Source organism: Dreissena polymorpha, chromosome 4 (assembly GCF_020536995.1).
Source record: "Dreissena polymorpha isolate Duluth1 chromosome 4, UMN_Dpol_1.0, whole genome shotgun sequence".
Lineage (NCBI taxonomy): Eukaryota > Metazoa > Mollusca > Bivalvia > Myida > Dreissenidae > Dreissena > Dreissena polymorpha.
Genome location: NC_068358.1, coordinates 47,752,715 through 47,776,508, shown reverse-complemented (window position 1 = coordinate 47,776,508; position 23,794 = coordinate 47,752,715). Strand labels below are relative to the sequence as shown.

The 23,794-nt window shown below is 34.8% G+C and overlaps 2 protein-coding genes across 4 annotated transcripts in view; one reads left to right on the top strand and one right to left on the bottom strand.

Moving 5' to 3' along the window:
- The window catches only part of LOC127880124 (coiled-coil domain-containing protein 124-like), a 79,183-nt gene that overhangs the window by 13,921 nt on the left and 41,468 nt on the right, over positions 1-23,794 (top strand). For both annotated transcript variants that reach the window (XM_052427359.1, XM_052427360.1), the window contains exon 2: positions 1,584-1,744. In XM_052427359.1, the coding sequence (XP_052283319.1) occupies positions 1,584-1,744 (161 nt within the window). The remainder of the gene's footprint in view (positions 1-1,583; positions 1,745-23,794) is intronic.
- LOC127880122 (uncharacterized) lies at positions 9,290-19,804 on the bottom strand. 2 transcript variants are annotated; one of them, XM_052427357.1, is made up of 4 exons: positions 19,196-19,804; positions 13,887-14,321; positions 10,780-10,967; positions 9,290-9,434 (listed from the first exon to the last, which is right to left on the bottom strand). In XM_052427357.1, exons 1-3 carry the CDS (start codon positions 19,444-19,446, stop codon positions 10,787-10,789), a joined length of 867 nt encoding a protein of 288 aa, XP_052283317.1. In that variant the 5' UTR covers positions 19,447-19,804; the 3' UTR covers positions 9,290-9,434; positions 10,780-10,786. The 2 variants fall into 2 exon arrangements, with proteins under 2 accessions (XP_052283317.1, XP_052283316.1); XM_052427356.1 differs by having other exon boundaries at positions 9,290-10,967.

The window sequence follows — 23,794 nt, the reverse complement described above, 5'->3', positions numbered from 1 at the left end:
CACTTTATCCAGTTCCGTCCAGATGTTCTCTTTAATCAGTATACAATACAATAACTGTTTCAATAATTACTATACTAAAATACCGTAACGATAAAGATATTTGAATTGAAATTAATTTGGAGGAAATATAAAATTATTCGTGATATAATTGTGTTAAAAAATACCAAAGAAACTTTTAACCGAAATCAACAGAATTCAGTGTTCTCTGCACTACAAAGTTTGTATCAAAAAATCAATACACGCACACTTTCCACGCATAAACCTTGAACTTGTACATTGTAGAATATTTTACACGCGCTTTTGTCGGGAAATATACATGATGACTATATATTGGAAGCATTTCTTACCATCGTGTTAACATTAAAAATCGGAAGCGTGTTTTGGATTACGAACAATTATTCTCATTTGGAAATTAAATGGAACATTTTTTCTGGTATTATATGTGTTATGAATTAAATAATAATTGGTAAAGACGCTTTATGTGTCGTATATTCATTCATATTGTCGATGTACCTGTGAAAAAAAACATATATGAATTGTTTATACAATTATCTTTATTTTTATAAGCAACAGTATTTAAACAATTTTAATGACAATGTTTTTATTTTTTGGCATGCCCAGCAGCACACTTTAAACGCGGTGTTGCGCGGCGGTCGCTGATAACAACGGAAATTGTCTGCATTTACCGACTAGGCTTAAGTACATGTAATACACGCCGCAGGTATAGCGAACTCGGCGGATCGCCGCGTTATACCTCGCTTTCAAACTCCGCATAAACACTCGCTAGCAGGAATAAAAACGCTGAGTGAGCGCGATTTTTGGGGAATATGCGTGGAGTGTATTGTCTGATCAGCATGAAACTTGGTCAGATGATTTGTTCCAATGATATCTTGGATGAGTTTGAAAATGGTTCCGGTTGGTGGAAAAACATGGCCACCAAGGGGGTGTGGCATTTTTCCTTATATGGCTATAGTTAAACCCTGTTAACACTCTAGAAGCCATATTTATTGTATGATCATCATGAAAATTTGTCGGAAGATTTGTCCCCATGATATTTTGGACAAGTTCGAAATTGGTTCCAGTTGCTTGAAAAACATGGCCACCAGTGGGCGGGGCATTTTTCCTTATATGGACTTATGAATCTTCATGAAACTTTGTCAGTAATTGTTTGTTTAAATGATATCTTAGATGTGTATGAAAATCTTTCTGGTCTGTTGAAAAACGTGGCTGCCAGGGTGTTCACTAGTCATGAAAGTTGGTAAGAACATTTTGTTCTAATGACATCTTGGGCTGCACAGAACAGGTCAGTGAATCCTTTTAATCTCAGGTGAGCGACTTTGGACCTTTCAGGCCCTCTTGTTTCTTTTGAACTCCTGCTGTTTCCAAGTTAGTAGTCCTTGGACTCATAAACCCTAAGACTCCTGTTTTCAAATCCTAGTGAGACCCCTGGGTAAAACCAATGACTTGGTTTGCTACACTCTCTAAGGTTCAAGTCCAACACTGGATGCCTTTTCCCTTCCATGTTTATAAACATGATTTACTAATTAACCAATCATTGCTTTACCCTAAATTTGTATTTTCAGGCATGCCTAAAAAATTTAAAGGGGAGAACTCAAAAGCTGCAGAGGCAAAAGAAAGGAAATCTGCACAGAAAGCAGATGAGGCAGCTAGGAAACAGGCAGCAGAAGAAGACGCCTTCTGGGCAGATGATGATAAGCATATTGTCAAAAAACAACAAAGGAAGGTTGGTAGATTGTGGTCATTTGGAATGCTTTTTATCTCACCTGAGCTCAACATGCTATTGGTGAGCTTTTGTGATCGCCCTTTGTCCGTTGTGAAGCATATTGTCAAAAAACAATAAAGGAAGGTTGGTAGATTGTGGTCATTTGGAATGCTTTTTATCTCACCTGAGCTCAACATGCTATTGGTGAGCTTTTGTGATCGCCCTTTGTCCGTTGTGCGTTGTCTGTCGTCAACATTTACCTTGTTAACACTCTAGAAGCCACATTTATTGTCCAATCTTCATGAACATGGCCAGAACGTTGTCCCAATGATATCTTAGATGAGTTCTAAAATGGTTCCTGTTGGTTGAAAAACATGGCCACCAGGGGGTGGTGCAGATCTCCTTATATGGCTATAGTAAAAGCTTATTGACATTCTAGAAGTCACATTGATTGTCCAGCCTTCATCAAACTCCATTTTATAATAATATCAATAATAGGTGGGAAAGATTTCCCTACATGAAGAAACCTTGTGAACACTGTGGAAGTTACAATTTTTGCCCAATTATTATGAAATGCACAGAATATTTTTTGTAATGATAATCAGCAAAACTTGGAACTGGTGCAGGTCCATTAAAAGGCAATTTTATTGCCACCAGCGGGGTTGGGCGATTCTCTTTATATGGTTATAGTGTGACCGTGTGTCTCAATCTAGAAGATTTATAATTGTCCAATATTAAAAAAACTTGCTAAAAACATTTGTTTTAATAATATCTCAGCCAAGTTTGTTAAGTTATTACAGTAGCTTATCACAACAGTTCAGTTACATATAAAAGTTTAATAGGAGTGTGACTTTGTTTAATAGCATGTCCTGTCTAGTAGTTTACCCATATCATGATTGGAATTGCCTTTAAATACTAGTATCATGTTATTAATTAGTTGAACTCATATCAGCCATGTTATTGACCTGACAACAGCAGTCCTAGCCTGAGGGTGCTGTCAAAAGTGCCTTTAAAACTGTCTGAAGCCCAATATGAATTGAAACAAATTCAAAATATTATACTAATTTTATTAAAGGCTTTTATATAAGTATGCATTTAATTTACAGTGTTATTAGCATCAAACACACATTTAAATATAAGTAAACATAATTTTCATCAGCTTGCTGGTCTGGTAAAAAATTCATGCAACTGATATACATGAATATAAATTTATAATATTGTTTAAAAGTGGATAACAAGTACTTCTGTGGACTAAGTCATGTATGTTACATGAAATCCTAACTAAGGTTTTTTTCTCTTTCTTGTCTTACTTTCATCATTATTTCAACTGAATCATTTGTTGTGAAAGTGAATAACACAGCTAACTGGCAAGTTCCGTTTCCTGTCTAGTGTGCATTCAATTAAATTTTAATCCAAATGATTGATGATTTCAATAAATTCATATCAGTACACAGAATGGACAAATATTTGAAGGGCAATTTATCTGTCATGCTGTGTTACATTGGTTTTTGTTGTCACCATTGGGCTTGACCTATTTATCACTCAATAGACTATTGCCAATACATGAACACTTTTCTTAGCTCACCTGAGCACAATGTGCTCAGGGTGAGCTTTTGTGATCGCCTTTTGTCCATCCTTCAGCTTGCTGTGTGAACATTTGCCTTGTTAACACACAAGAGGCCACATTTATTGTTGATCTTCATGAAATTTGGTCAACAGATTTGTGCCAATGAAATCTTGATTTTTAGCTCACCTGTCACGAAGTGACATGGTGAGCTTGTGTGTCCGTGTGATGTTCGGCGTCTGTTGTGCGTGCGTGTGTCCGTCAACAATTTGTTTGTGTAGACAGTAGAGGTCACAGTTTTCATCCAATCTTTATGAAATTTGGTCAGAATATATAAATGTTTATCTTGGTGAAATCTGGGTTGGGATTGTATTTGGGTCATCTGGGGTCAAAAACTAGGTCACTAGGTCAAACTAGAAATGGCGCGGCAGAGGCCGACGCGTATCCCCACGCCGAATGTTCGACCTAGGTGTGCCCCAGGGTTGGTAATGGGGCCATGCATAGCTGAGATTGACCGTATTGTCATAAGAGAAGTTCATCATCAATTAGAAGTGAATTGGTGTAGAAATGAAGAAGTTATAGTAAAAGGCAATTTTGGGTGGGTGTGACATATGTGGGCAGGGCGCCCCAGGGTTGGTAATTGGGCCATGCATAGTTGAGATTGACCGTATTGTCATAAGAGAGGTTCAGTATCAATTTGAAGTGAATCGGTGTAGAAATGAAGAAATTATAGTAAAAGGCAATTTTGGGTGGGTGTGGTCTATGTGGGCGGGGCGCCCCAGGGTTGGTAATGGGGCCATGCATAGTTGAGATTAACTGTATTGTCATAAGAGAAGTTCAATATCAATTTGAAGTGAATCGGTGTAGAAATGAAGAAATTATAGTAAAGGCAATTTTGGGTGGGTGTGGTCTATGTGGGCGGGGCCCCAGGGTTGGTTATGGGGCCATGCATAGTTGAGATTGACCCTAATGTCATAAGAGAAGTTCAGTATCAATTTGAAGTGAATCCGTGTAGAAATGAAAAAATTATAGTAAATGGAATTTTTTGGTGGGTGTGGCCTATGTGGGCGGGCGCCCCAGGGTTGGGATTGGGGCCATGCATAGTTGAGATTGACCCTAATGTCATAACAAAACTTCAGTATCAATTTGAAGTGAATCCGTGTAGAAATGAAAAAATTATAGTAAATGGAAATTTTTGGTGGGTGTGGCCTATGTGGGCGGGGCGCCCCAGGGTTGGGAATGGGGCCATGCATGGTTGAGATTGACCGTATTGTCATAGGTGAGGTCCAGTATCAATTTGAAGTGAATCGGTGTAGAAATAAAGAAGTAAATGTAAAATAACCTAAAAAAATGAGTGATAATTTCTGACGCGGCCCCACCCCAACCCCTATAACTTTTGACCCAGGGGTCAGATCAAAATTCCAAATAGTGCAGGGTCGCACATATGCTCATAGCTACCATGTGTGTAAATTTCAAGGTTCTAGTGCTTTTAGTGTAGGAGGAGATAGTGGCCAGGACGGACGGACGGACGGATGGCGGAGATCACCACAATATCCCCACCTTTTTTTCAAAAAGCGTGGGGATAATAATATAAAAACCTTGTGTAGACAAAAGAGGTCACATTTTTCATCCAATCGTTATGAAATTTGGTAAGAATGTTTATCTTGATGAAATCTGGGTTGGGATTGTATTTGGGTCATCTGGGGTCAAAAACTAGGTCACTATGTCAAATAATAGAAAAGCCTTGTTTAGACAATAGAGGTCACAGTTTTCATCCAATCTTTATGAACTTTGGTCAGAATGTTTATCTTGGTGAAATCTGGGTTGGGATTGTATTTGGGTCATCTGGGGGTCAAAAACTAGGTCAAATAATAGAAAAACCTTGTGCAGACATTAGTGGTTATAGTTTTAATCTGATCTGTCTGTCATTCATTGTGTGTCCCAAAACTTTAACCAAGCAAAACTTTAACCTTGGTTAAAGTTTTGCAATAACTTTTTCATTCTTGAAGATAGCTGCAAATTGATAATTGGCATACATGTGTAACTCTAGATACCCCAGCAGATCTTATCAGTGGAAGATCTAAGACAATCAGCTAATCTGCATAGTGGTTCCATTACAAGTTATTTTAATAAAACATCTTTATTAAAATCAAATTAATATAAATGCAGATTGAAAGAAAAATAAATTCTCTTTAATATGATATAAATTTTTATAATCTTTAATTTATATTCGCTGCTTAACAATATTTATTGGATTCAAGTACAATGTCTGTGTCCCATTTCCTTTGTTAACTGCATTTTGGAGTATCTGCGCTGACCCCCGGTTGTTTACAACACATTTGCAACCAGACAAGGTTATTTGAATATTAATGATGTTGATATATTTATGTTCACCACCGAAAAACGTTTCCAATGATATTCGTGAAATTGTGCTATGTTAATTTTACGCGACGAAAAGTAGTCCAAAAGTCTATGAAAGTTTCTTCAAAAAGTAATGTTATTTTTTTATTTCACATAGAAAATAACAAAATATAAGCTCTGATCTTTCTTTTGGTACCAGAATAATAAATCAGAAACAATATTAAGTACGTCGCATTTATCATTAAAAACCACGTGTTGGGGAATTTTCAACAAGGCTAGAGGTCGAAATAGCGGCGCCATATTGGAAAATTTGATTAAGCTGATAGCGTGATCGATAACCGTGATTTCTTCAAAAATTACTTTATATAAACCTAGAAAAACGATAGCAATCAAATGGTAAGTTACTTTTTATTTTAATTATATCATTTTTATACGCCCGTTTTTAAAAACGGGACGTATTATAGTTTCACCCTTGGCGGGCGGCGTCCACAGCAGTGTCCGCTATCTAATTCAAATAGTTTTCATCCGATCTTCACCAAACTTGGTCAGAAGTTGTGTTTAGACAATATCTAGGTCATATTTGAATATGGGTCATGCCGGGTCAAAAACTAGGTCACGGGGTCACTTAGTGCATTTCAAGGATTAAGCATGGTGTCCGCTCTCTGATTGAAGTAGTTTTCACCCGATCTTCAGCAAATTTGGTCAGAAGTTGTGTCTAGATGAAATGTAGGTCAAGTTCAAATAAGGGTCATGCCGGGTCAAAAACTAAGTCACGAGGTTACTTAGTGCATTTCAAGCATTTAGCATGGTGTCCACTCTCTAATTGAAGTAGTTTTCATCTGATCTTCCGCTAATTTGGTCAGAAGTTGTGTCTAGATGATATGTAGGTCAAGTTCGAATATGAGTCATGCCGGGTCAAAAACGAGGTCACGAGGTCACATAGTACATGTCAAGCATTTAGCATGGTGTCCGCTCTCTAATTGAAGTAGTTTACATCTGATCTTCACCAAATTTAGTCAGATGTTACATCTAAATGATATGTAGGTAAAGTTCAAATATGGGTCATGCTGGGTCAATAACTAGGTCTCGAAGTCACTTAGTGCATTTCAAGCATTGAGCATGGTGTCCAAAACCTTCGAACGGGCGTATCTTGTGACAGTTTGGCCCTCTTTTTTATGATGATTTCCCTTTATTCATTACAAAACAGACGATCAAATTTCATTCAGATTGGTCGTGTGGATATTTGTACCGAGTTTCAACAGTCTGCTGTCAAAATGCCTCTATTTATTGCATTTATGTTGCAAAATACGTAAATCTAATGCAAATACACACAACCGAAGAATTTTAATATATTTCTAAGTATATATTTAATGTCAAATGACCTATAATTGTAATGTTTAATGCGTATGAAATACTTGATTTAATGTGTTTATTTCGAACTCAGTACGTTCGTACCATTGACTGGCATTGTGTTTTTGTTCTCATTAATTGTTTTATAGTTTAATTTGTTGACTCTCGAACGTTTTTTTTTTATTTTAGAAAATATTTATTTAAAAACAATCATTAATCGTTATTTTAAATAATGAATAATGCCTTGTTACAGTTTTATTTAATTGTTGTTGTTTTTTAATACATTCATAATCGGTACTGACTACAGTGTTTTGTATGTTCAAAGTATTTGTAATTGATAATTGCTGGTTAAGGAATTTAGACAAATAATGGTTTACATTTAAGGATTTATTTTTAACAAATCCTAGAATTTTATATTTATATTACATTAAACCACATGAGTTTGAAATTCTATCCATAAAGCCAATCTAATGGCTAAATAATAAAAAATATACCCCTAAATAATATAGTCTATATATTATATAGGGGTATATATTTTTATTATTTAGCCATAAGATAAGCTTTATGGATAGAATTTAAACTCCTGTGATTAAACATTGAAAACTAAAACTATATTTATTTTAGCGCAATTTCATTGTTCTTTTCAGGATCAGCTGAGGATATTACACAATGGCCTTTGTTCCCTGGACCATTCTGTGAACAGCAGAACATCACCAATTGTGATCTGCAGAATGAGACAATTAGCAAATTTAACCATGATTTTGCACTATCAAAAGGACTTGGACTACATTGAATGTTAAGTTTTTTTATATTAGTGATGTTTTGTTGTATTTTGTGATGTCTTTATTTGAGAAAAAAAGTCGAAAATAAAAATATATTTTTTGTGATATTAATGTGTCATTATCTTAATTATAGTTCATACTATGCAAAAACTAAGTAAAGAAATGAAAAGAGCATGAAAAAAAAACATATACTGCTAAATTTGAACTCTGTATCTTCTTTAGAACAAAAGCTATGTCAATTTCACTGTAATAACATAAGGCGAAGTTGCTGTGATTTAACGCATAACTATGTAGTAATAAGTACCAATATTTTCCAATAAATCGACAAAATTTCCATGACAAAAACTGTCATAACTTCTCTTCTGGTGGGGATATTTTAACAATTCAAACTGTTTTGGAAAGCTTTTTGAAATATCTATCTAGCAAAATTAATAAAACTTATGTATGACAAATTTTAAAATTTAACAGGGGTTGCTAGTAACTCATGGAGCTGCACATTTTGAGTGGTGAAAGGTCAAGGTCAAATATATGGCTTCAAAGCGGCGCAATAGGGGGCATTGTGTTTTTGACAAACACATCTCTCGTTAATCTTGAAAAACAAACCTTAAGGTCACAGTTTTCATCACGTATTAATGAAATTTTGTCAGAATGTATTAATTAATTAAATCTGGCTTGGGATTGTACACTTTAACTCCAATATAACGCGGATGACGGGGTCCAAGCCACGCCAACAGCGTTATAAACGGATCCGCGTTATAAGTTTTGAGCTCATTTATTGCAGGAGGCTATAAAAACATGTATAGTATAGCCTATAATATAGGTCCTGTAGGCATGCTGTGTTGTCATCCAAAAATACATGCATATCAACCGAATCTTATCGATAACATTATACATACCGATTTTATAATGTGCACATTAATCCGATAATCCAATATAGTTACAAAATCACTTAAACAAATAATTATCTTCAACATTTATGACGAAAAATATGTTTACGAATTTCGTAAACACAACTATATGCCTGCACCATTTTTCAGAAGTGTAAAGAGAACAGTGCATTATGGGGCAGAGCTTTCATTGGACAAGCGAATTTAAATTTAGATTGAATGCAATACGATACATGTACAAATTGCGTCATACGCCGTCATGCAAAAAACGTGATTTTCAAGGACTTTCTGATACCGGGCAAAAGTAAATCTCTGTTAACAATTACACTGCGTTAGCATGTAAATAAATCGTTTGTATTTTTTTCATTAATTTCTCGTACACGAACTGAATTAAATGACTAAATACTAGAATGATAATGAAATGACAGAAAAACTTGTTTTATACTGAGCGCAGTATATTTCAAAGCGGCTCCTTTAATATAGAAACTGCAATCATATCAAAGTAAAAATGTTTTTATCGTTTTGAATAACTTTAATTTGATAATTATCCCGCTTGCACTTACCTTATTGAAATAAGCACACTGAACCGCTCTGATAGGGAAAACATGCAATAAACACTGACTTGCGAGTTTTCACATCTTTATTGACATTACACAACAGATTAACACCAATTAGCTGTCGAGTGGCATTAAACCTCTAATCTATTAAAATCAGTTACACAGACGGATAAAACAATCAAGCTGTGATCGCTGCTGTCTTTGAATTTTCTGAAAATACATGAAGTTGCATAACATATATTTGAATCAGAAATGGATGGTTGGAGAAAAAACGGGATCCAAGCACCCCCTGCGTTATATTGGACACAGCATTATAACAGACCGCACTATATTGGAGTTACAGTGTATATGGGTCTGATAGAATTTAAGTTGATGTAGCAAGGTTAGTCAGGTGAGCGATTTAGGGCCATCTTGGCCCTCTTGTTTTCTAATATGGCTATATAGGGCTATAGTAAGACCTTGTTAACACTCTAGAGGCCACATGATTCATTGTCTGATCTTCATGAAACTTTGTTCCAATTATATCTTGGTTCCGGTTGGTTTAAAAACATTGCCATCAGGGGGTGTGGCATTTTTCCTTATATGGCTTAAGTAAAAACTTGTTTACACTCTTTAAGTCACATTAATTTCCAATCTTCATGAAACTTGGTCAGATTATTTTTTTTAAAAGGTATCTTGGATGTGTACGAAAATGGTTCTGGTCTGTTAAACTAATGTGGCCGCCAAGGGGCTGGGAATTTATCCTTATATGGCTATAGTAAAACCTTGTTAAAACTCTAAAAGTTACATTTATTTTTCACTCTTCATAAAAGTAGGTCAGAACATTTTTTCTAATGACATCGTTTATTACATCAGGCTGCACAGAACAGGTAAGTTCCTTTGTATCTCAGGTGAGTGACTTTGGGGCTTTTCAGGCCCTCTTGTTTTGTATCAATTACTGTAACCACAGGAAATATTCAACAAAGATTAAGCATAAATTAATACCATTACAACAAATCACATAACACAATTCATGTAATAACTTGCATGCTCTCAAATTTAGTGAAATACATATTTCCTATTCAAAACCTCAACAAAAAATTGTTAATGCATAATATAGTTGAAGAAATGCCTACTGTTTCGATCATTGATTACATAATTTACACTTTTTATATGCGCAATTTTCCAATTTAATCACAATTTCAATTTTAAACATTAATGTTGTCAATCCGGATAAAATAATTCCATTAACACCAACATTTTCCATTTGCATAAGAACTAATAAATTGAATTTTGAACATTAATTTTTATCATTCGGCTTCTTGCATACAATATGGTGGACTTTGTTTGGGACACTTTTGCTTAGTTCGAACCATTTGGTTTTTTCTCTGTCAATCCTGTGTGTACTTTGGCTATTAAAACTGGTGTGTTGAACATTGCCTCAGATGATTTTTTGGCTCACCTCAGCATGAAGCGCTAATGGAAAGTTATTGGTATTTGAAAAAAAAAAACACTGCGGGGTCTGTTGTGTGGTGTTAGGTGCCAACTTTAAGCTAATTACAATTCAGTGGTGTACCTTGAAGTTAGGTGGAAGCTTCATGGCCATCATGGCTCCACTTATCGCACAAGTGTGGGATTTCATGGATATTTTCACACCTGAAACACTTGTGACTCCAGTAACATGGTGTGTGAATGTCGAAATCACTGAAGAATTTTAAACACCTTTTCCGAGGCACGTCTTTTGGCCCATCAAGCATGCTGAAACTTATAAAATGGAAACACACAATAAGAAACATTAATAAGCATAGTTGTGGGTTGTTAAAATAATATGAACATATAATATTAGTAATAATGTCAGTTTTAAAAGGCAGGATCAAAAATCACATCCTAAACTTTACATTTATTATGCCCCCCTTCGAAGAAGAGGGGGTATATTGTTTTGCAAATGTCAGTCTGTCAGTCCGTCTGTCTGTCCGTCCACCAAATAGTTTCCGGATGATAACTCAAGAACGCTTAGGCCTAGGATCATGATCATGACTGGCAGATGACCCCTATTGATTTTCAGGTCACTAGGTCAAAGGTCAAGGTCACAGTGACTCGAAATAGTAAAATGGTTTCCGGATGATAACTCAAGAATGCTTAGGCCTAGGATCATGAATTTTCATAGGTACATTGATCATGACTGGCAGATGACCCCTATTGATTTTTAGGTCACTAGGTCAAAGGTCAAGGTCACAGTGACCTGAAACAGTAAAATGGTTTCCCGATGATAACTCAAGAATGCTTACGCCTAGGATCATGAAACTTCATAGGTACATTGATCATGACTGGCAGATGACCCCTATCGATTTTCAGGTCACTAGGTCAAAGGCCAAGGTCACAGTGACTCGAAACAGTAAAATGGTTTCCGGATGATAACTCAAGAATGCTTACGCCTAGGATCATGAAACTTCATAGGCACATTGGTCATGACTGGCAGATGACCCCTATTGATTTTCAGGTCACTAGGTCAAAGGTCAAGTTCACCGTGACAAAAAACATATTCACACAATGGCTGCCACTACAACTGACAGCCCATATGGGGGACATGCATGTTTTACAAACAGCCCTTGTTATTTTAACATTGTATATATATTTTTCAAGCTTTGTGCTGTTTCTTGTGGCAAGTTTTTATAAGTTTTCACAAAATTTAAATGACATTTTAAACTAGAATTTTGAATTAAAAAAAAAAACATGACTTAGTAATACCCCATAATGTTTTGTCACATTGCGATTGGCTAAGATCAAAGGCACATAACTCGGGAATAAGTGGGTCACTGCTCTGAGTAAATAGTGTCTTGCACAAACACATATTATCTTGATCACATTTAGAAAGTTTAAATTTAATCTCTAGAGAAAAAAAAGCATTTTGAGAAGAAATCTGTGCCCATGGCTTTAAGTTCCGTATCGCCCCATTATTTCATAAAGGTACCATGTGAAATTAGAAAAGAATATCATACCTTGTTGCACCAATGGGGTGATATATATAACCCAAGAATCTAATAAAATTGTTCCTTTCACATCCATACTTCATGATGATGACTTTTGTCAAGTTTTAAGTTAATGAGATAAGAAATGAGGACATGTATTGCTCCACAAAACCCATTTTAAATGGCAGTAAGATAAGGTTATTGTGCAGCTAAGTTCAAGGTCACATAAATAATGGAGAAGGTATTAATTCATATAAAACTTGTGTCTTGGCACATCTGCACTTCTTTTTGATAACATATTTAAAGTTCCAAGTAAATCACCATGAAAAATGTAGAAATAGTTCACTTCACTTATAATATTTGATAGTTAACTAACTTAACAACATGGTCACTCTATTAAAGGGGCCTTTTCACAGATTTTCGCATGTATTGAAGTTTGTCATTAAATGCTTTATATTGATAAATGTAAGCATTGGTTCTAAAAAGCTCCAGTAAAAAACAATAATAAAATTAAAGAAAAAAAAAGTAACTCGCAACTGGGCTCAAACCACTGACCCCTGGAGTAAAAGTTTAGCGCTATCACCACTTGGCCATCCCCGCTGATACAATCATTGATGTATTTTTTACTTTATATAAGTATTCCTCGTAGTATCACAAAATATAACGACAACAACAGAACTCACCAAATTATTCAATCTTTTCGCGTTGCAACGCTTTTTAATTTTCAGGTTTTTAAATCGTCAAAAGATGCATAAAATGGATATTTTAGAGCATGGTAAATGTTTAGTATTACTGTCTCCTCACAAATATCATAACTACAACGAAAATTTGCGAACCTGATAGATTTTTTTATTTTGTCAATTTACAAAAACGTGAAAAGGCCCCTTTAACTTGTATGTACCCATTTTCAAACTTTTTTATTATGAATTACACAAACTTGTTCATTATACAACATTCAAACTTACAGGCATGTTCCTTATGATATTAAGTTGTGCATGTGGGGTTGTTTGGGTTGTTATCATATATAAAATTATATACAATTAAGTAAAGCCCCTTTTGCTTTCTTCACATTCTATATCATGCAATATATAATGACATGCTTGATGTCAAAGGTATTTAATTTAACTAGTGTAAGAAATTCTAGATGCTTAAATGAATTATAAAATATAAGCTACGTGCAAAAATATTTAAGGTCAGGTTTTTTAATCATAGATATACAATGGTTTTAAAATTAGAGCAAACAGTTAAAGAACAAATAATTTAATAAATCAGTCTCGCTCTGAGAAAAAGGGGTTGAATGCATGTGCATACAGTGTTGTCCCAGATTAGCCTGTGCAGACTGCAAGGACAACAGGGACAATACTTTCTGCTTTTATGATATTTTTCGCTTTAAAAAAGTGTATTCTTAGAAAAACTCCTGTTTATGTGGAAAGTGTTGTCCCTTATGAGCCTAACTGCACATGCATTAATCTAGGACAACACTTAAAGCACATGCATTAATCTAGGACAGCACTTGCATTAATCTAGGACAACACTTAAGGCACATGCATTAATCTAGGACAACACTTAAGGCACATGCATTAATCTAGGACAACACTCAAGGCACATGCATTAATCTAGGACAACACTCAAGGCACATGCATTAATCTAGGACAACACTCAAGGCACATGAATTAAACCCCTTTGCACAGAGCGAGGCTCAAATAAGTCTCACATTCTGTTGTCGTCTTTCTCTCTTTCATGTCTCAGGCTTGTTGTCGCTATTTCCTTCCACTTCGATAATGTTTTAGTTCCTTTCACCTCCATTTCTTTAAAGAACTTCTCCCAACTGTCTGCGCCATTGAGTATGGACATGCAAATTCTGTCCTCACCTCTGATGATGGGATTGCGAAGTCTTAGCAGACCGACATAGTTGGATGGCTTAGTGTGCTCGTAAAAAGTGCTGAAGGAAATGTTGATCTGGACATCTAACTGATCATGGAACTCATTGGCGAAGGTTATCAGCTGATCTGCGCAATCCCCACAGGGGGAATAACTTAGATATATGTTGAGAAAAAAGTGGCCCAAAGGCTTTATAGATCTGTCGTTTTCTGTGTGCACGTGCAGATTCTTCTTCAATTCGTCTTGTTGATTTTGGAAGTTTTCATATCTGAGTAAGAACATTTATGTTTCAGTTTAAAAAAAGAGGAGGGCAGTATAATAATGTTTCACTTATCATAAAAGCAACCAGTTTGCACTGATCAGTTTTTATGTGTGTTTGTTCTTTAATGGGAGGTTTTCAAAAATGTTTAAAAAAATAGGTTAGTTTGTTAAATATAATTAAATATTACTTATTTAAAGATGACAGACAATCTCGGAAAATAACAAACAAAATGCAATTTTTTAAGATTGTAAATTTCGTGTAAAATTGTTTGCAAAATAGCAGAACACTCTTAATGTACTTGAAATCAACAGAAAAAATATTGAAAGAAACAATAAATCATCTAATCGTCAACACAGTATGTGCTTGACAAATATAAATGATTCATAAAGTCTTGATTTGGTAACCTTAATTAAATATATTGTATCAATTGAATGAGTGGCATTAGAATGACCATTTATTGATGAACCATAAACAAATGTTGTTAGACAATGAGTCATTTTAACTCTTTCAGTGCGGGAACCAAATTTTGAAGGCCTGTGACAACAGTTTGGATCCAGATGAGACGCCACAGAACGTGGCCTCTCATCATGATCCAAACTGTTTGCTATTCTGATATTATTCTTTGAAAAAATCGAAGAAAATGCTAATTTTAGAAATTTAGCAGACAACATTTTAGCAGACGACAAATTTCCAAGCATGCAAAAGGTTAAAACAATGCGTCTGTTGAATGTTACTGACATTTTGGAAAATGCCTAGCCTTAGGAGAGCAAAAAACAACGTTTTATGAGTAATAAATAGTTTGCAGTTTTCCTAATATATGTTAAGTATTATAATGACATGTGAAAACCATTGCAAAACTGCAAGTAAAGATATATTTTTTACAAACAATTCATTATTTAAATAAAGAGCAGTTAGGTTTACATTATGAACATTCAAAATGTTGTATATATCCTCAGGTTTATAATGCATTTTGCATAGAATTAGGTTAGTCTCATGTCCAAGTATATGATGTAGAATTTAAAAAGCAGTTAGGTAACAGAGTAAACTTTCTGTATTTGCATGATCTTTTGCACGTAATATAATGATTTATACCTAAGATTGTATAACTTTTTTATGCCCCCGGATCGAATGATCGGGGATGTATTGTTTTTGGCCTGTCTGTCTGTGTGTCTGTCACTAAACTTTAACCTTGGTCATAACTTTTGCAATATTGAAGATAGCAACTTGATATTTGGTAGGGCTGCAACGAATCCAAAAAATTTGTTCGGATCAAAATCCGAATCCAAATATGGTTTCTTGCAGTTTTTCGGATCCGGATCCCTCAGATAAGAGAAAATTAGAATTTTCTGTCTAAATTAAAGTAATCAATGTTTTAGAAGTATAATTTGACTAAAAAACATTAAACATTTATTAACAAAAAACATAACACATTTCTCATTTAACATTGTAGCGATGACCAAATAAAACGAAACCTTAACACTTATTCACTTAATAGTTTGCTTGTTAAAATACACTTTTCACTGTTCATAAGTTTGATGTTTGTTTTCACAAAAATTAACATATCAACATTGCCCGGGTCCAGGCAAGCCCTTAATGAGCACTGACAGGGTCTCCTGCTGTGGAGAAGATTCTCTCACTGGGCACTGAGGTTCCTTGCATCACAAGATAGCATTTAAACTTGTATATGACGAAATATGCTTTCAAGACAATACATTATGCAGGAACACAATTTGACAGGTCACGTAATTATGCAAAATTTACCTGAATCACCTTCTAGCTGCACTGGATCCACTACCGTTGTTTTTTATACAACTCAGAAAGACAATGAGGATTGAAAACTTACTTATTGCATTTGTAATGTGTAGATCCTCCATGATTTCAAATTAGTTTTGCTTTTGGGGCTCATTACGAAATGTCCCATGACAATAAAAGCCTAAGGATCTCGAATGATCTGCTATTTGACTGCCACTCGTCAATAAATATCGACTTTTACACATATGATTTATCTTTTAAACAGAACAAGTCTGTATAAAAAACAAAACTTGTGAAAACAGCGCTAGGTTACATACAACTATGAAAATAAAGATCCGGAACCGAAATTTTTAGGGGTGGATCCGTACCCGCGAATCTGAAGCTGGATCCGATATCATCGGATATTTCGGGTAACCGTTGCAGCCCTAATATTTGGCATGCATGTGTATCTCGTGGAGCTTCACATTTTGAGTGGTGAAAGGTCAAGGTCATCTTTCAAGGTCAAAGGTCAAATATATGGTTTCAAATGGGCGCATTAGGGGGCATTGTGTTTATGACAAACACATCTCTTCTTTACAAAAAAATGCAGTGACATATCAGGCACTGATACTTTTAAGTGTCAAAATTCAAGTTTTATCACAATCAGAGTAGTACAATTTTTATGCTCCCCCAAAATTTATTCGCCGCTTCGTCTGTCCGTGCGTGTGTCCGTCCGTCTGTGCACAATTTTTGTGCGGGCTATTTCTCAGCAACTAATGACCTGAATTCAATGAAACTTTATGGGAAGCTTCACTACCAAGAGGAGATGTGCATATTATCAGCGGGCTCTGGTCGGATGATTTTTTACAGAGTTATTGCCTTTGAAATTTTCTATAAAAAAAATTATTTCCCCCCCCCCCCAACTACTGTGCCCTCACGACGTTTCCTTTTATCTGAATATATTGACCTTATCGCAACATCCGGGCACTTGCGTCAGTTAGAGTTACATGCCCCTTGACGACGGTGAAAACAAAAGCGCTGTCGCCATTTTATTTGCATTGAAATATTTAACACTGCTCGCAATTTTCTTAAGTTAAAGCACATCTTCGCGACTATTTTTTATAATAAAAATACCCAGAAATAGAAATTCTTTCATAATAAATTTAATTTAATGAACGAACACAAATAAGGATGAAAACAAACAACCAATAAATTTTAAATATATGCATCATATAGTATAGCTGATTTGAACCTCTGTATTTGTTACCTTATTACCTTGTTACGTATTAAATAAATTCTCATGATAAATGTTATTGTTTTTATTTAATTCACACCAATTTCAACACTTTGTTTCCGCATGTTAGGCATTTGAATGCCCCTTTCTTCATCACAAACCGATTATCTCGTTATGATCGGATACTGTCCAGACAAAGAAAACACGGTGTCATAAAGCCAGCTCGGGACCTATACTTGGGGCTCTGCATAAACCACATGTGGTCATTAAATACAATTTATGATACCTCTATGTCATCTCTTATGATACTGAGCAGTCATTTAAGCCAAATTTTTAATGCCGAAATAATTGAATATACAGTTGCTTTATAAAACACGTTGACACCTTAAATAAACATTTAATTAAATTAAATGCAATATTTTTCATTTGATTGTTTGCATCAGTCTTAAAATCGTGTAAGCTTTTGTATTCTGGTGTTTAATTGCCCCTTTGTTTTGCATAATCCAATTATCTCGTTTTCATCAAATATTGTCCAAACTTAACTGACAAGAAGGTGTCATAAACCACACTGGGTGGTCCAGACAGTGTCATTTAACACGACAGATGCCACCATGTCTCCTCTTTCTGGTAGTATTAAGCAGTCATTTGGATGAATAATTAACGCCGATGTACTTAACAGTTGCTTAAATTAGATATGTGACATATGGTCAAATATAAAATCATGTCCAATTAGAAATTTACACCGTAAAGATACAAGCCCGATTAATTTATTAAAGTATTTAATAATTATAAAATTTACGTAAAAAAAAGTAATGTATTTAGCGTGTATCAGTTAATTAAAAAGACGTCATTCCGTATTAAGATTTAATGTTACGACAATAAACGATCGACATCATAAAAAAGAAATTACGTTTGACAGCAACGGGGGTAAAAAATGTTTGAAAAACAAATATTTATACAGATATATGTGTGTTAATTTTAATATTTGTCACTCGTACTTATTACAATGAACACAACTAAGGCTTTCAGTAAGTCATGTACCAGATGTCCCTACGTATTTTACAGCTTCACATTAGCATGATAAATTGACATAGTAGAAATATAATTATAATGTTCGAAGATGAATGAACCCTGAAAAGAACGACAATACTCATTACATCAACATCTACAAGGATACTCCCATTATTACAATAAACGAATTTACCCGGTGTCTCAGTGAGAAAGTTAATCATGAATTTCGCCGTACTCGATCATCGGCCACTTGGTCGGGTCATTTTTCCACCATCCAGCTTGCAATTTGTGCGGACATTCATTAAGTCCAATTAGTTTTATTTTCTTATTATATCGGGCTTTCGAAGTGCAATCTAACCCTTCATAATAGTCAAAAGACATTTTAAACACCAATTACAGGCCATTTAATTACCTATCGACTTCCCAATAAGAATGCAATTGACGAAATATCAGCAGAGGTGCTCAATCAGCGTAGTAAATCGACCGTATCTAGGGCATTGTTTTCACCGTCGCTAAGGGACTGCCCCTTTTGTGACGTCATCGCGATAAGGTCATATTGCAATATTGTGAAAAAAACCTTTGGGGAGCATCACCCGTCCCCGACGGTTTCTTGTTTTATTCCAATTTGGTTCTGTGACTGCTCTTATGTCATTTGTCCTATTAAGTAAATCATCTGTTTCCACTTAGTAAAATTTTTATATTTACATTTAAAAAAAAGAATTTCATTTCTATCAAAAAAACTTGGTGAAGTCTCTTAATACTTGAATGTATGTTATCACCTTACTGAACCAAAAAAGGAAACACAGAAAAGTGTATTTAAATGTCGATAACATTACTTCAAATGTACAGTTACTGTCTTTAAGATTGTGAAGATGTAAAATAATTAAATAAAATCCTTACTGACCTGAATGAATGATAGGTTTTCAGTTTCTCCCTCAGTGAATTCAACAAATATGTCTCCGCATGGCAATCTTCCTCATTCTTGATTACTGACCATGGTATCTGGCCTTTGTTGAAATGTCTGTCACACTCTATGTCCCATTCGCATTTGTACACAACAAGGGTTTGTCTAGGCAAGCCATCTGAAGAAGATCTGCCATATTTGTTGACGTGTACAAAATTTCTCTTGTAATCCTCTATACTGAGTACAGGCATGTTTGAAATCTAGAAATTTTTACTAGACAGCTGTTGAAGCCTATTACTCCACTTTGTCACAATTTAACTCTATACTCAGTCACTGGCGTATGCAGTTCTCTTACTTTAACCCTTTCCTTGACAGGTACGCGTTTCTACGACCCTATCGATTCCCTATGGCAAGCGAAATGCACATTAATTCCTTAAACCACGGTTTAACAGTTAACTATATAGTTAAGATACTTTGAACCCGGGTTCAAAGTGCCGTTTGCACATTAAATCCTTAAACCCGAGTTCAAGAGTTTGAACAAAGACCTATCAATATACATATGTATATTGATAGGTCTTTGGTTTGAACCGCAGTTCAAAGTGTGTCTAAAAATAGATAAAATCTGTTATCTGAGACAACCGGACCATGTGAGCTCAATCGTATGAGCACTTGACTATCCGAGTTCGCCCACGAACATATGGATAAGTTATCTAATAGCGAAATGACCTTATACATGTATATGCTGAAATCTAACAATCGAACGAAATATCAAACATGGTATGTACACTTAGGTGGTTGTGTAATTTCTGTTAAAATATCGTATTCAATATGTAAATTTTAAATGATTGTGCCTGCACTTGAGTTTGTTGCCTTGTTTGAGTCTATACGCGCCTAGGCTGCACCCAGTGTGTGTATTTGTGTTTTTCCAAGGTAATGAGTTATCTCCGCGCTGAGGCTGCATAATGTTGGGACCCGGAGTGCGTCCAGCACTCCTACCTAATAAGATTAGATTGACGACAGTTGGGACGAATTTTGAATGATAGCTGCAATTTCCAGCTGTTTGTTTTGTACTGAAATACTTTTTAATTAACATTGCGCCGGGAGCGGGAATCGAACAGGTGTCGTAAAGGTGAAAGAACGAACGTCCTTACCACTGCGCTAGCGGGACGGACAATCACGCAAAGAAATGTTGTTTTATCTATATATATCATAGCAGTGCAGCGTTTACAATTTGCAGGTTCGAAATCGTTCGCATTCTTTAGTTTTGTGATCACGTAAAAAGTTAATTTTACATGTTTTTATTCGCGATTTATTTACTAAATCGAGAACAAATATCAAATAAAATAGAGAATATATATAGTTATTTCATTGGTCCATAAAAATAAAATGGATGTAAAATTACTAATTTGAAATTAACGTTCTGATACACTTATTGAATCTGTTTCCCCAGGATATGCTGTTCTATTAATATTTACCTTTATCAACACGAACGACAACTCTGCTATGAGAATGTTATCAATGAAAAATCAACGAGCAATCTCCTACGCAGTGGCGAATGCCAAGGGAAGTAACTGAAAAATCGAGTTATCTCAATCGGACTGGCTCGGTCTTTTACATAGGTCGCCATTGTGAATATTTTTTTTACTGGTTATCAAACCTTGGACGCTGCTGTTCCAGCATCGTCAAAAACATCATTTTGAATGAAAAAAAATATCAAATTATAGCGAAAAATCAATTTCTCTGAAAACACTATTTTCACTATCAAATATTCAACTCAAAATGACCCGAATATAGGGTGCATCGCTTTGAACAGCTATTACTTCATCAAGTGTGAATCGATTTCCATGGACTCGGTCTTATTAAACGCAGAAATAAGCGATCCTGTAATGGCTGAATCAGTGTACCATGACATTCGCGCTGTAAACAAATAATATTTGTTGGAAATTTAAAACCGCTGGCATGTTTCAATAAGAAAGACATTTGTCTTTCGAGGTTTAATGATTTAAATACTGAATGCATTATGCATCCGTTGCAATGAGGCTCGAAGTCACTAGGCTTAGCTATCCGTTATAGACGAGTTAATTGTTATTGTTTACATTCGGGATTTTCCGCGCATGCGCACTGACTGGTTGGCAAAAACACTGTTTACAGTCACGTAAAACATGTATAAAGGGCTTTTGTTTAGTCAATTAAACGATAAAAAATCCGAAATAAACATTACAACTCTTAAACAATAGTGCAAATATATCAAATTTAGTACTAATAAATGTATCATCATATATATAATTTCCTCTTTATAAAAATACAAATTAGTTATTAGCATCAGAGTAAACGTGGTCGGAAGACTAAATACTGACAATACCACACAACAAAACAATAAATTAGCCGTATTCTTTTTTATAGTAAGACTTTAAAAAATGATATTTCAAAACTTATTATACATATATTAATTTGATTATAACTATAAACGGTGTGGATATTGTTATTGCTCATCAGCGACCGAAAGTGTATTATAAGAGGCGCATTTAATCAATTATAAAACAAAGCCATAAAAAACGGAATACATTAACAATCGTTAAATGTTGTGGTAATTTTCTTTTCCATAGAATGAATTTTCGTTTCGTTTCCATTGAATTACAATATTAATAAATTGTAATATACAAATGAAAATAAAACCTGCATCTTGTGCAAATTGAACTGTCTTTGCATGTATATTGAAATCTCTTAACAAGTACTAAGGAGTGATACATTTAACAATCTAGCATTTTATGATAGATATATATATTAATTTAATTTATTTTACGCAAAAATTGTTTATCCATTGTGATTGCTTGGTTTCATGATGGTGTTACGTGCAATGCAAGAACGTATAATCTTTACACTAAATTGACGAGTTTACATTTGCCGGTACCCGCGGTAAATACATCAATTGTGTAGCAGTAATATTGAACAATATTTTAAATTTAAAGTTATAAAGCACTGTATTATTATGATTAAACTGGCTAACATATAAATACACATGTTCCTGTTAATCCGTTTCGGACAAATATCTTCTTTTTTTTAATATGTTAAATTATTTATTAAAGCAAATGTTACGTATTTTGGCTTTAATATTTGGCTTGCTCAATATGACTGCTCAATATGTCAAGAGATGACATGGAGGTATCATAAAGTCTGCCACATGTGGTCTATGCAGGGACCCAATTAAAGTATAGGTCCCTATGTTTATGACACCGGCATGTTTTCTGTGTAATTGGCTGGGCAGTCTCCGATCATAACGAGATAGTATGCTTGTGACGAACAACGGTGCAATTAAACACCAGGTTAGAAATGCTGAAACAAGTGTCGAAATTGGTGTGCACAATTAAATAAAACAATTGATTTATGAATTTATTTGTTGTGTAACAAGGTAAGTTTGAACAGATATATTAAGATTAAAATCAGTTACTATATGTTGCGAACAAAAAGTGATCTATTTGTTGTTTGTTTCCATCCTTATTTGTGTTCTTTCATTAAATTTAATTTATTCTAAAAGAATTTCCATTTATGAAATTTTGTATCTAAAATGGACGTGAAAATGCGGTTAGTAGAGATTTTTGTGGTAACCACATACCAAGCTCGTAGATAGTGTACGTTCCACTCCAGAGCTCGTTTTTAGTAAAAACAAATAATAACAACAATATAATCGTTCCAAAAATGAATTTCTACGCATGCTTATGTTTTATTCAGACATATATAGTAAAATTATATTTGATGCTGTTCATGATTATCAATAAAAACGATGATAATGTCAACCTTCTCTATATGCGCTTATATGAATTCCACCTCTTTTTGCCAACCAGTGGGCGGAGTCTTAACTTTGCAGGTGCGTGTGACGTCACGCGTTAACTCGTCTATACAGTCAAGTTACCATTACCGGATCAGTAGCGTAATAAAGTTGTTCTGATGAAAAGCAATAAATGTTTTAAGACTTCTTTTACACCAGTTTGATTAAATATTACTTTGCTTACTGATTCAGCACATAGTTTTATTTTAAATCGCAGGCAAAATGTATTTGTGATACCTTTTTTTTGCCGCAGAATTCATGCATTAACGGATCAGTTGTAGCCATAACGGATCACGTGATCGAAACCACTCCGGGGGCATCTAACATGCTATTTGAATTGTCGACACATGAACTGTGTTGTTAACAATGACCAAGTTACATTGCCAGTTATAAATACGCATATTATCACGCTTGATCCGTTATTGCCCTAATTCTTCATTTCATTTAAGGTGTTGCAAAATCTTAAACACGAATCAAAACTGAAACGGAGTTTTGCAGGGAGAAAGACTACTAAATGGCCTTTAAATTAATGCGTAAACTCTTTCCTTTTCAACAGAGTTTTAGAATGTGTCCGCGAATAATGTTAAACCTCTTTTTGGAAACGAGACGGAAGTAAACAAAGTCGTATATACATGTCGCCAAAACATACCAAAATGTTAAACAACGAATAGCTCCAATTACGACTCAATCAATGCATTAAAAAAAAAAACGGCATTGAAGATGCTGTGTGCAAAATATCATCTAAAAATGTCAACTATTTATCGCGATACGCA

What these genes read in the sequence shown, in the direction of transcription:
- LOC127880122 (XM_052427356.1), bottom strand. Translation starts at nt 19,446, where the DNA reads ATGCCTGTACTCAGTATAGAGGATTACAAGAGAAATTTTGTACACGTC. An exon ending in AAAACCTATCATTCATTCAG is followed by an intron (nt 14,322 to 19,195) that starts GTCAGTAAGGAT and finishes GTTCTTACTCAG; the next exon opens with ATATGAAAACTTCCAAAATC. An exon ending in GAGAAAGACGACAACAGAAT is followed by an intron (nt 10,968 to 13,886) that starts GTGAGACTTATT and finishes CCATTTTATAAG; the next exon opens with TTTCAGCATGCTTGATGGGC.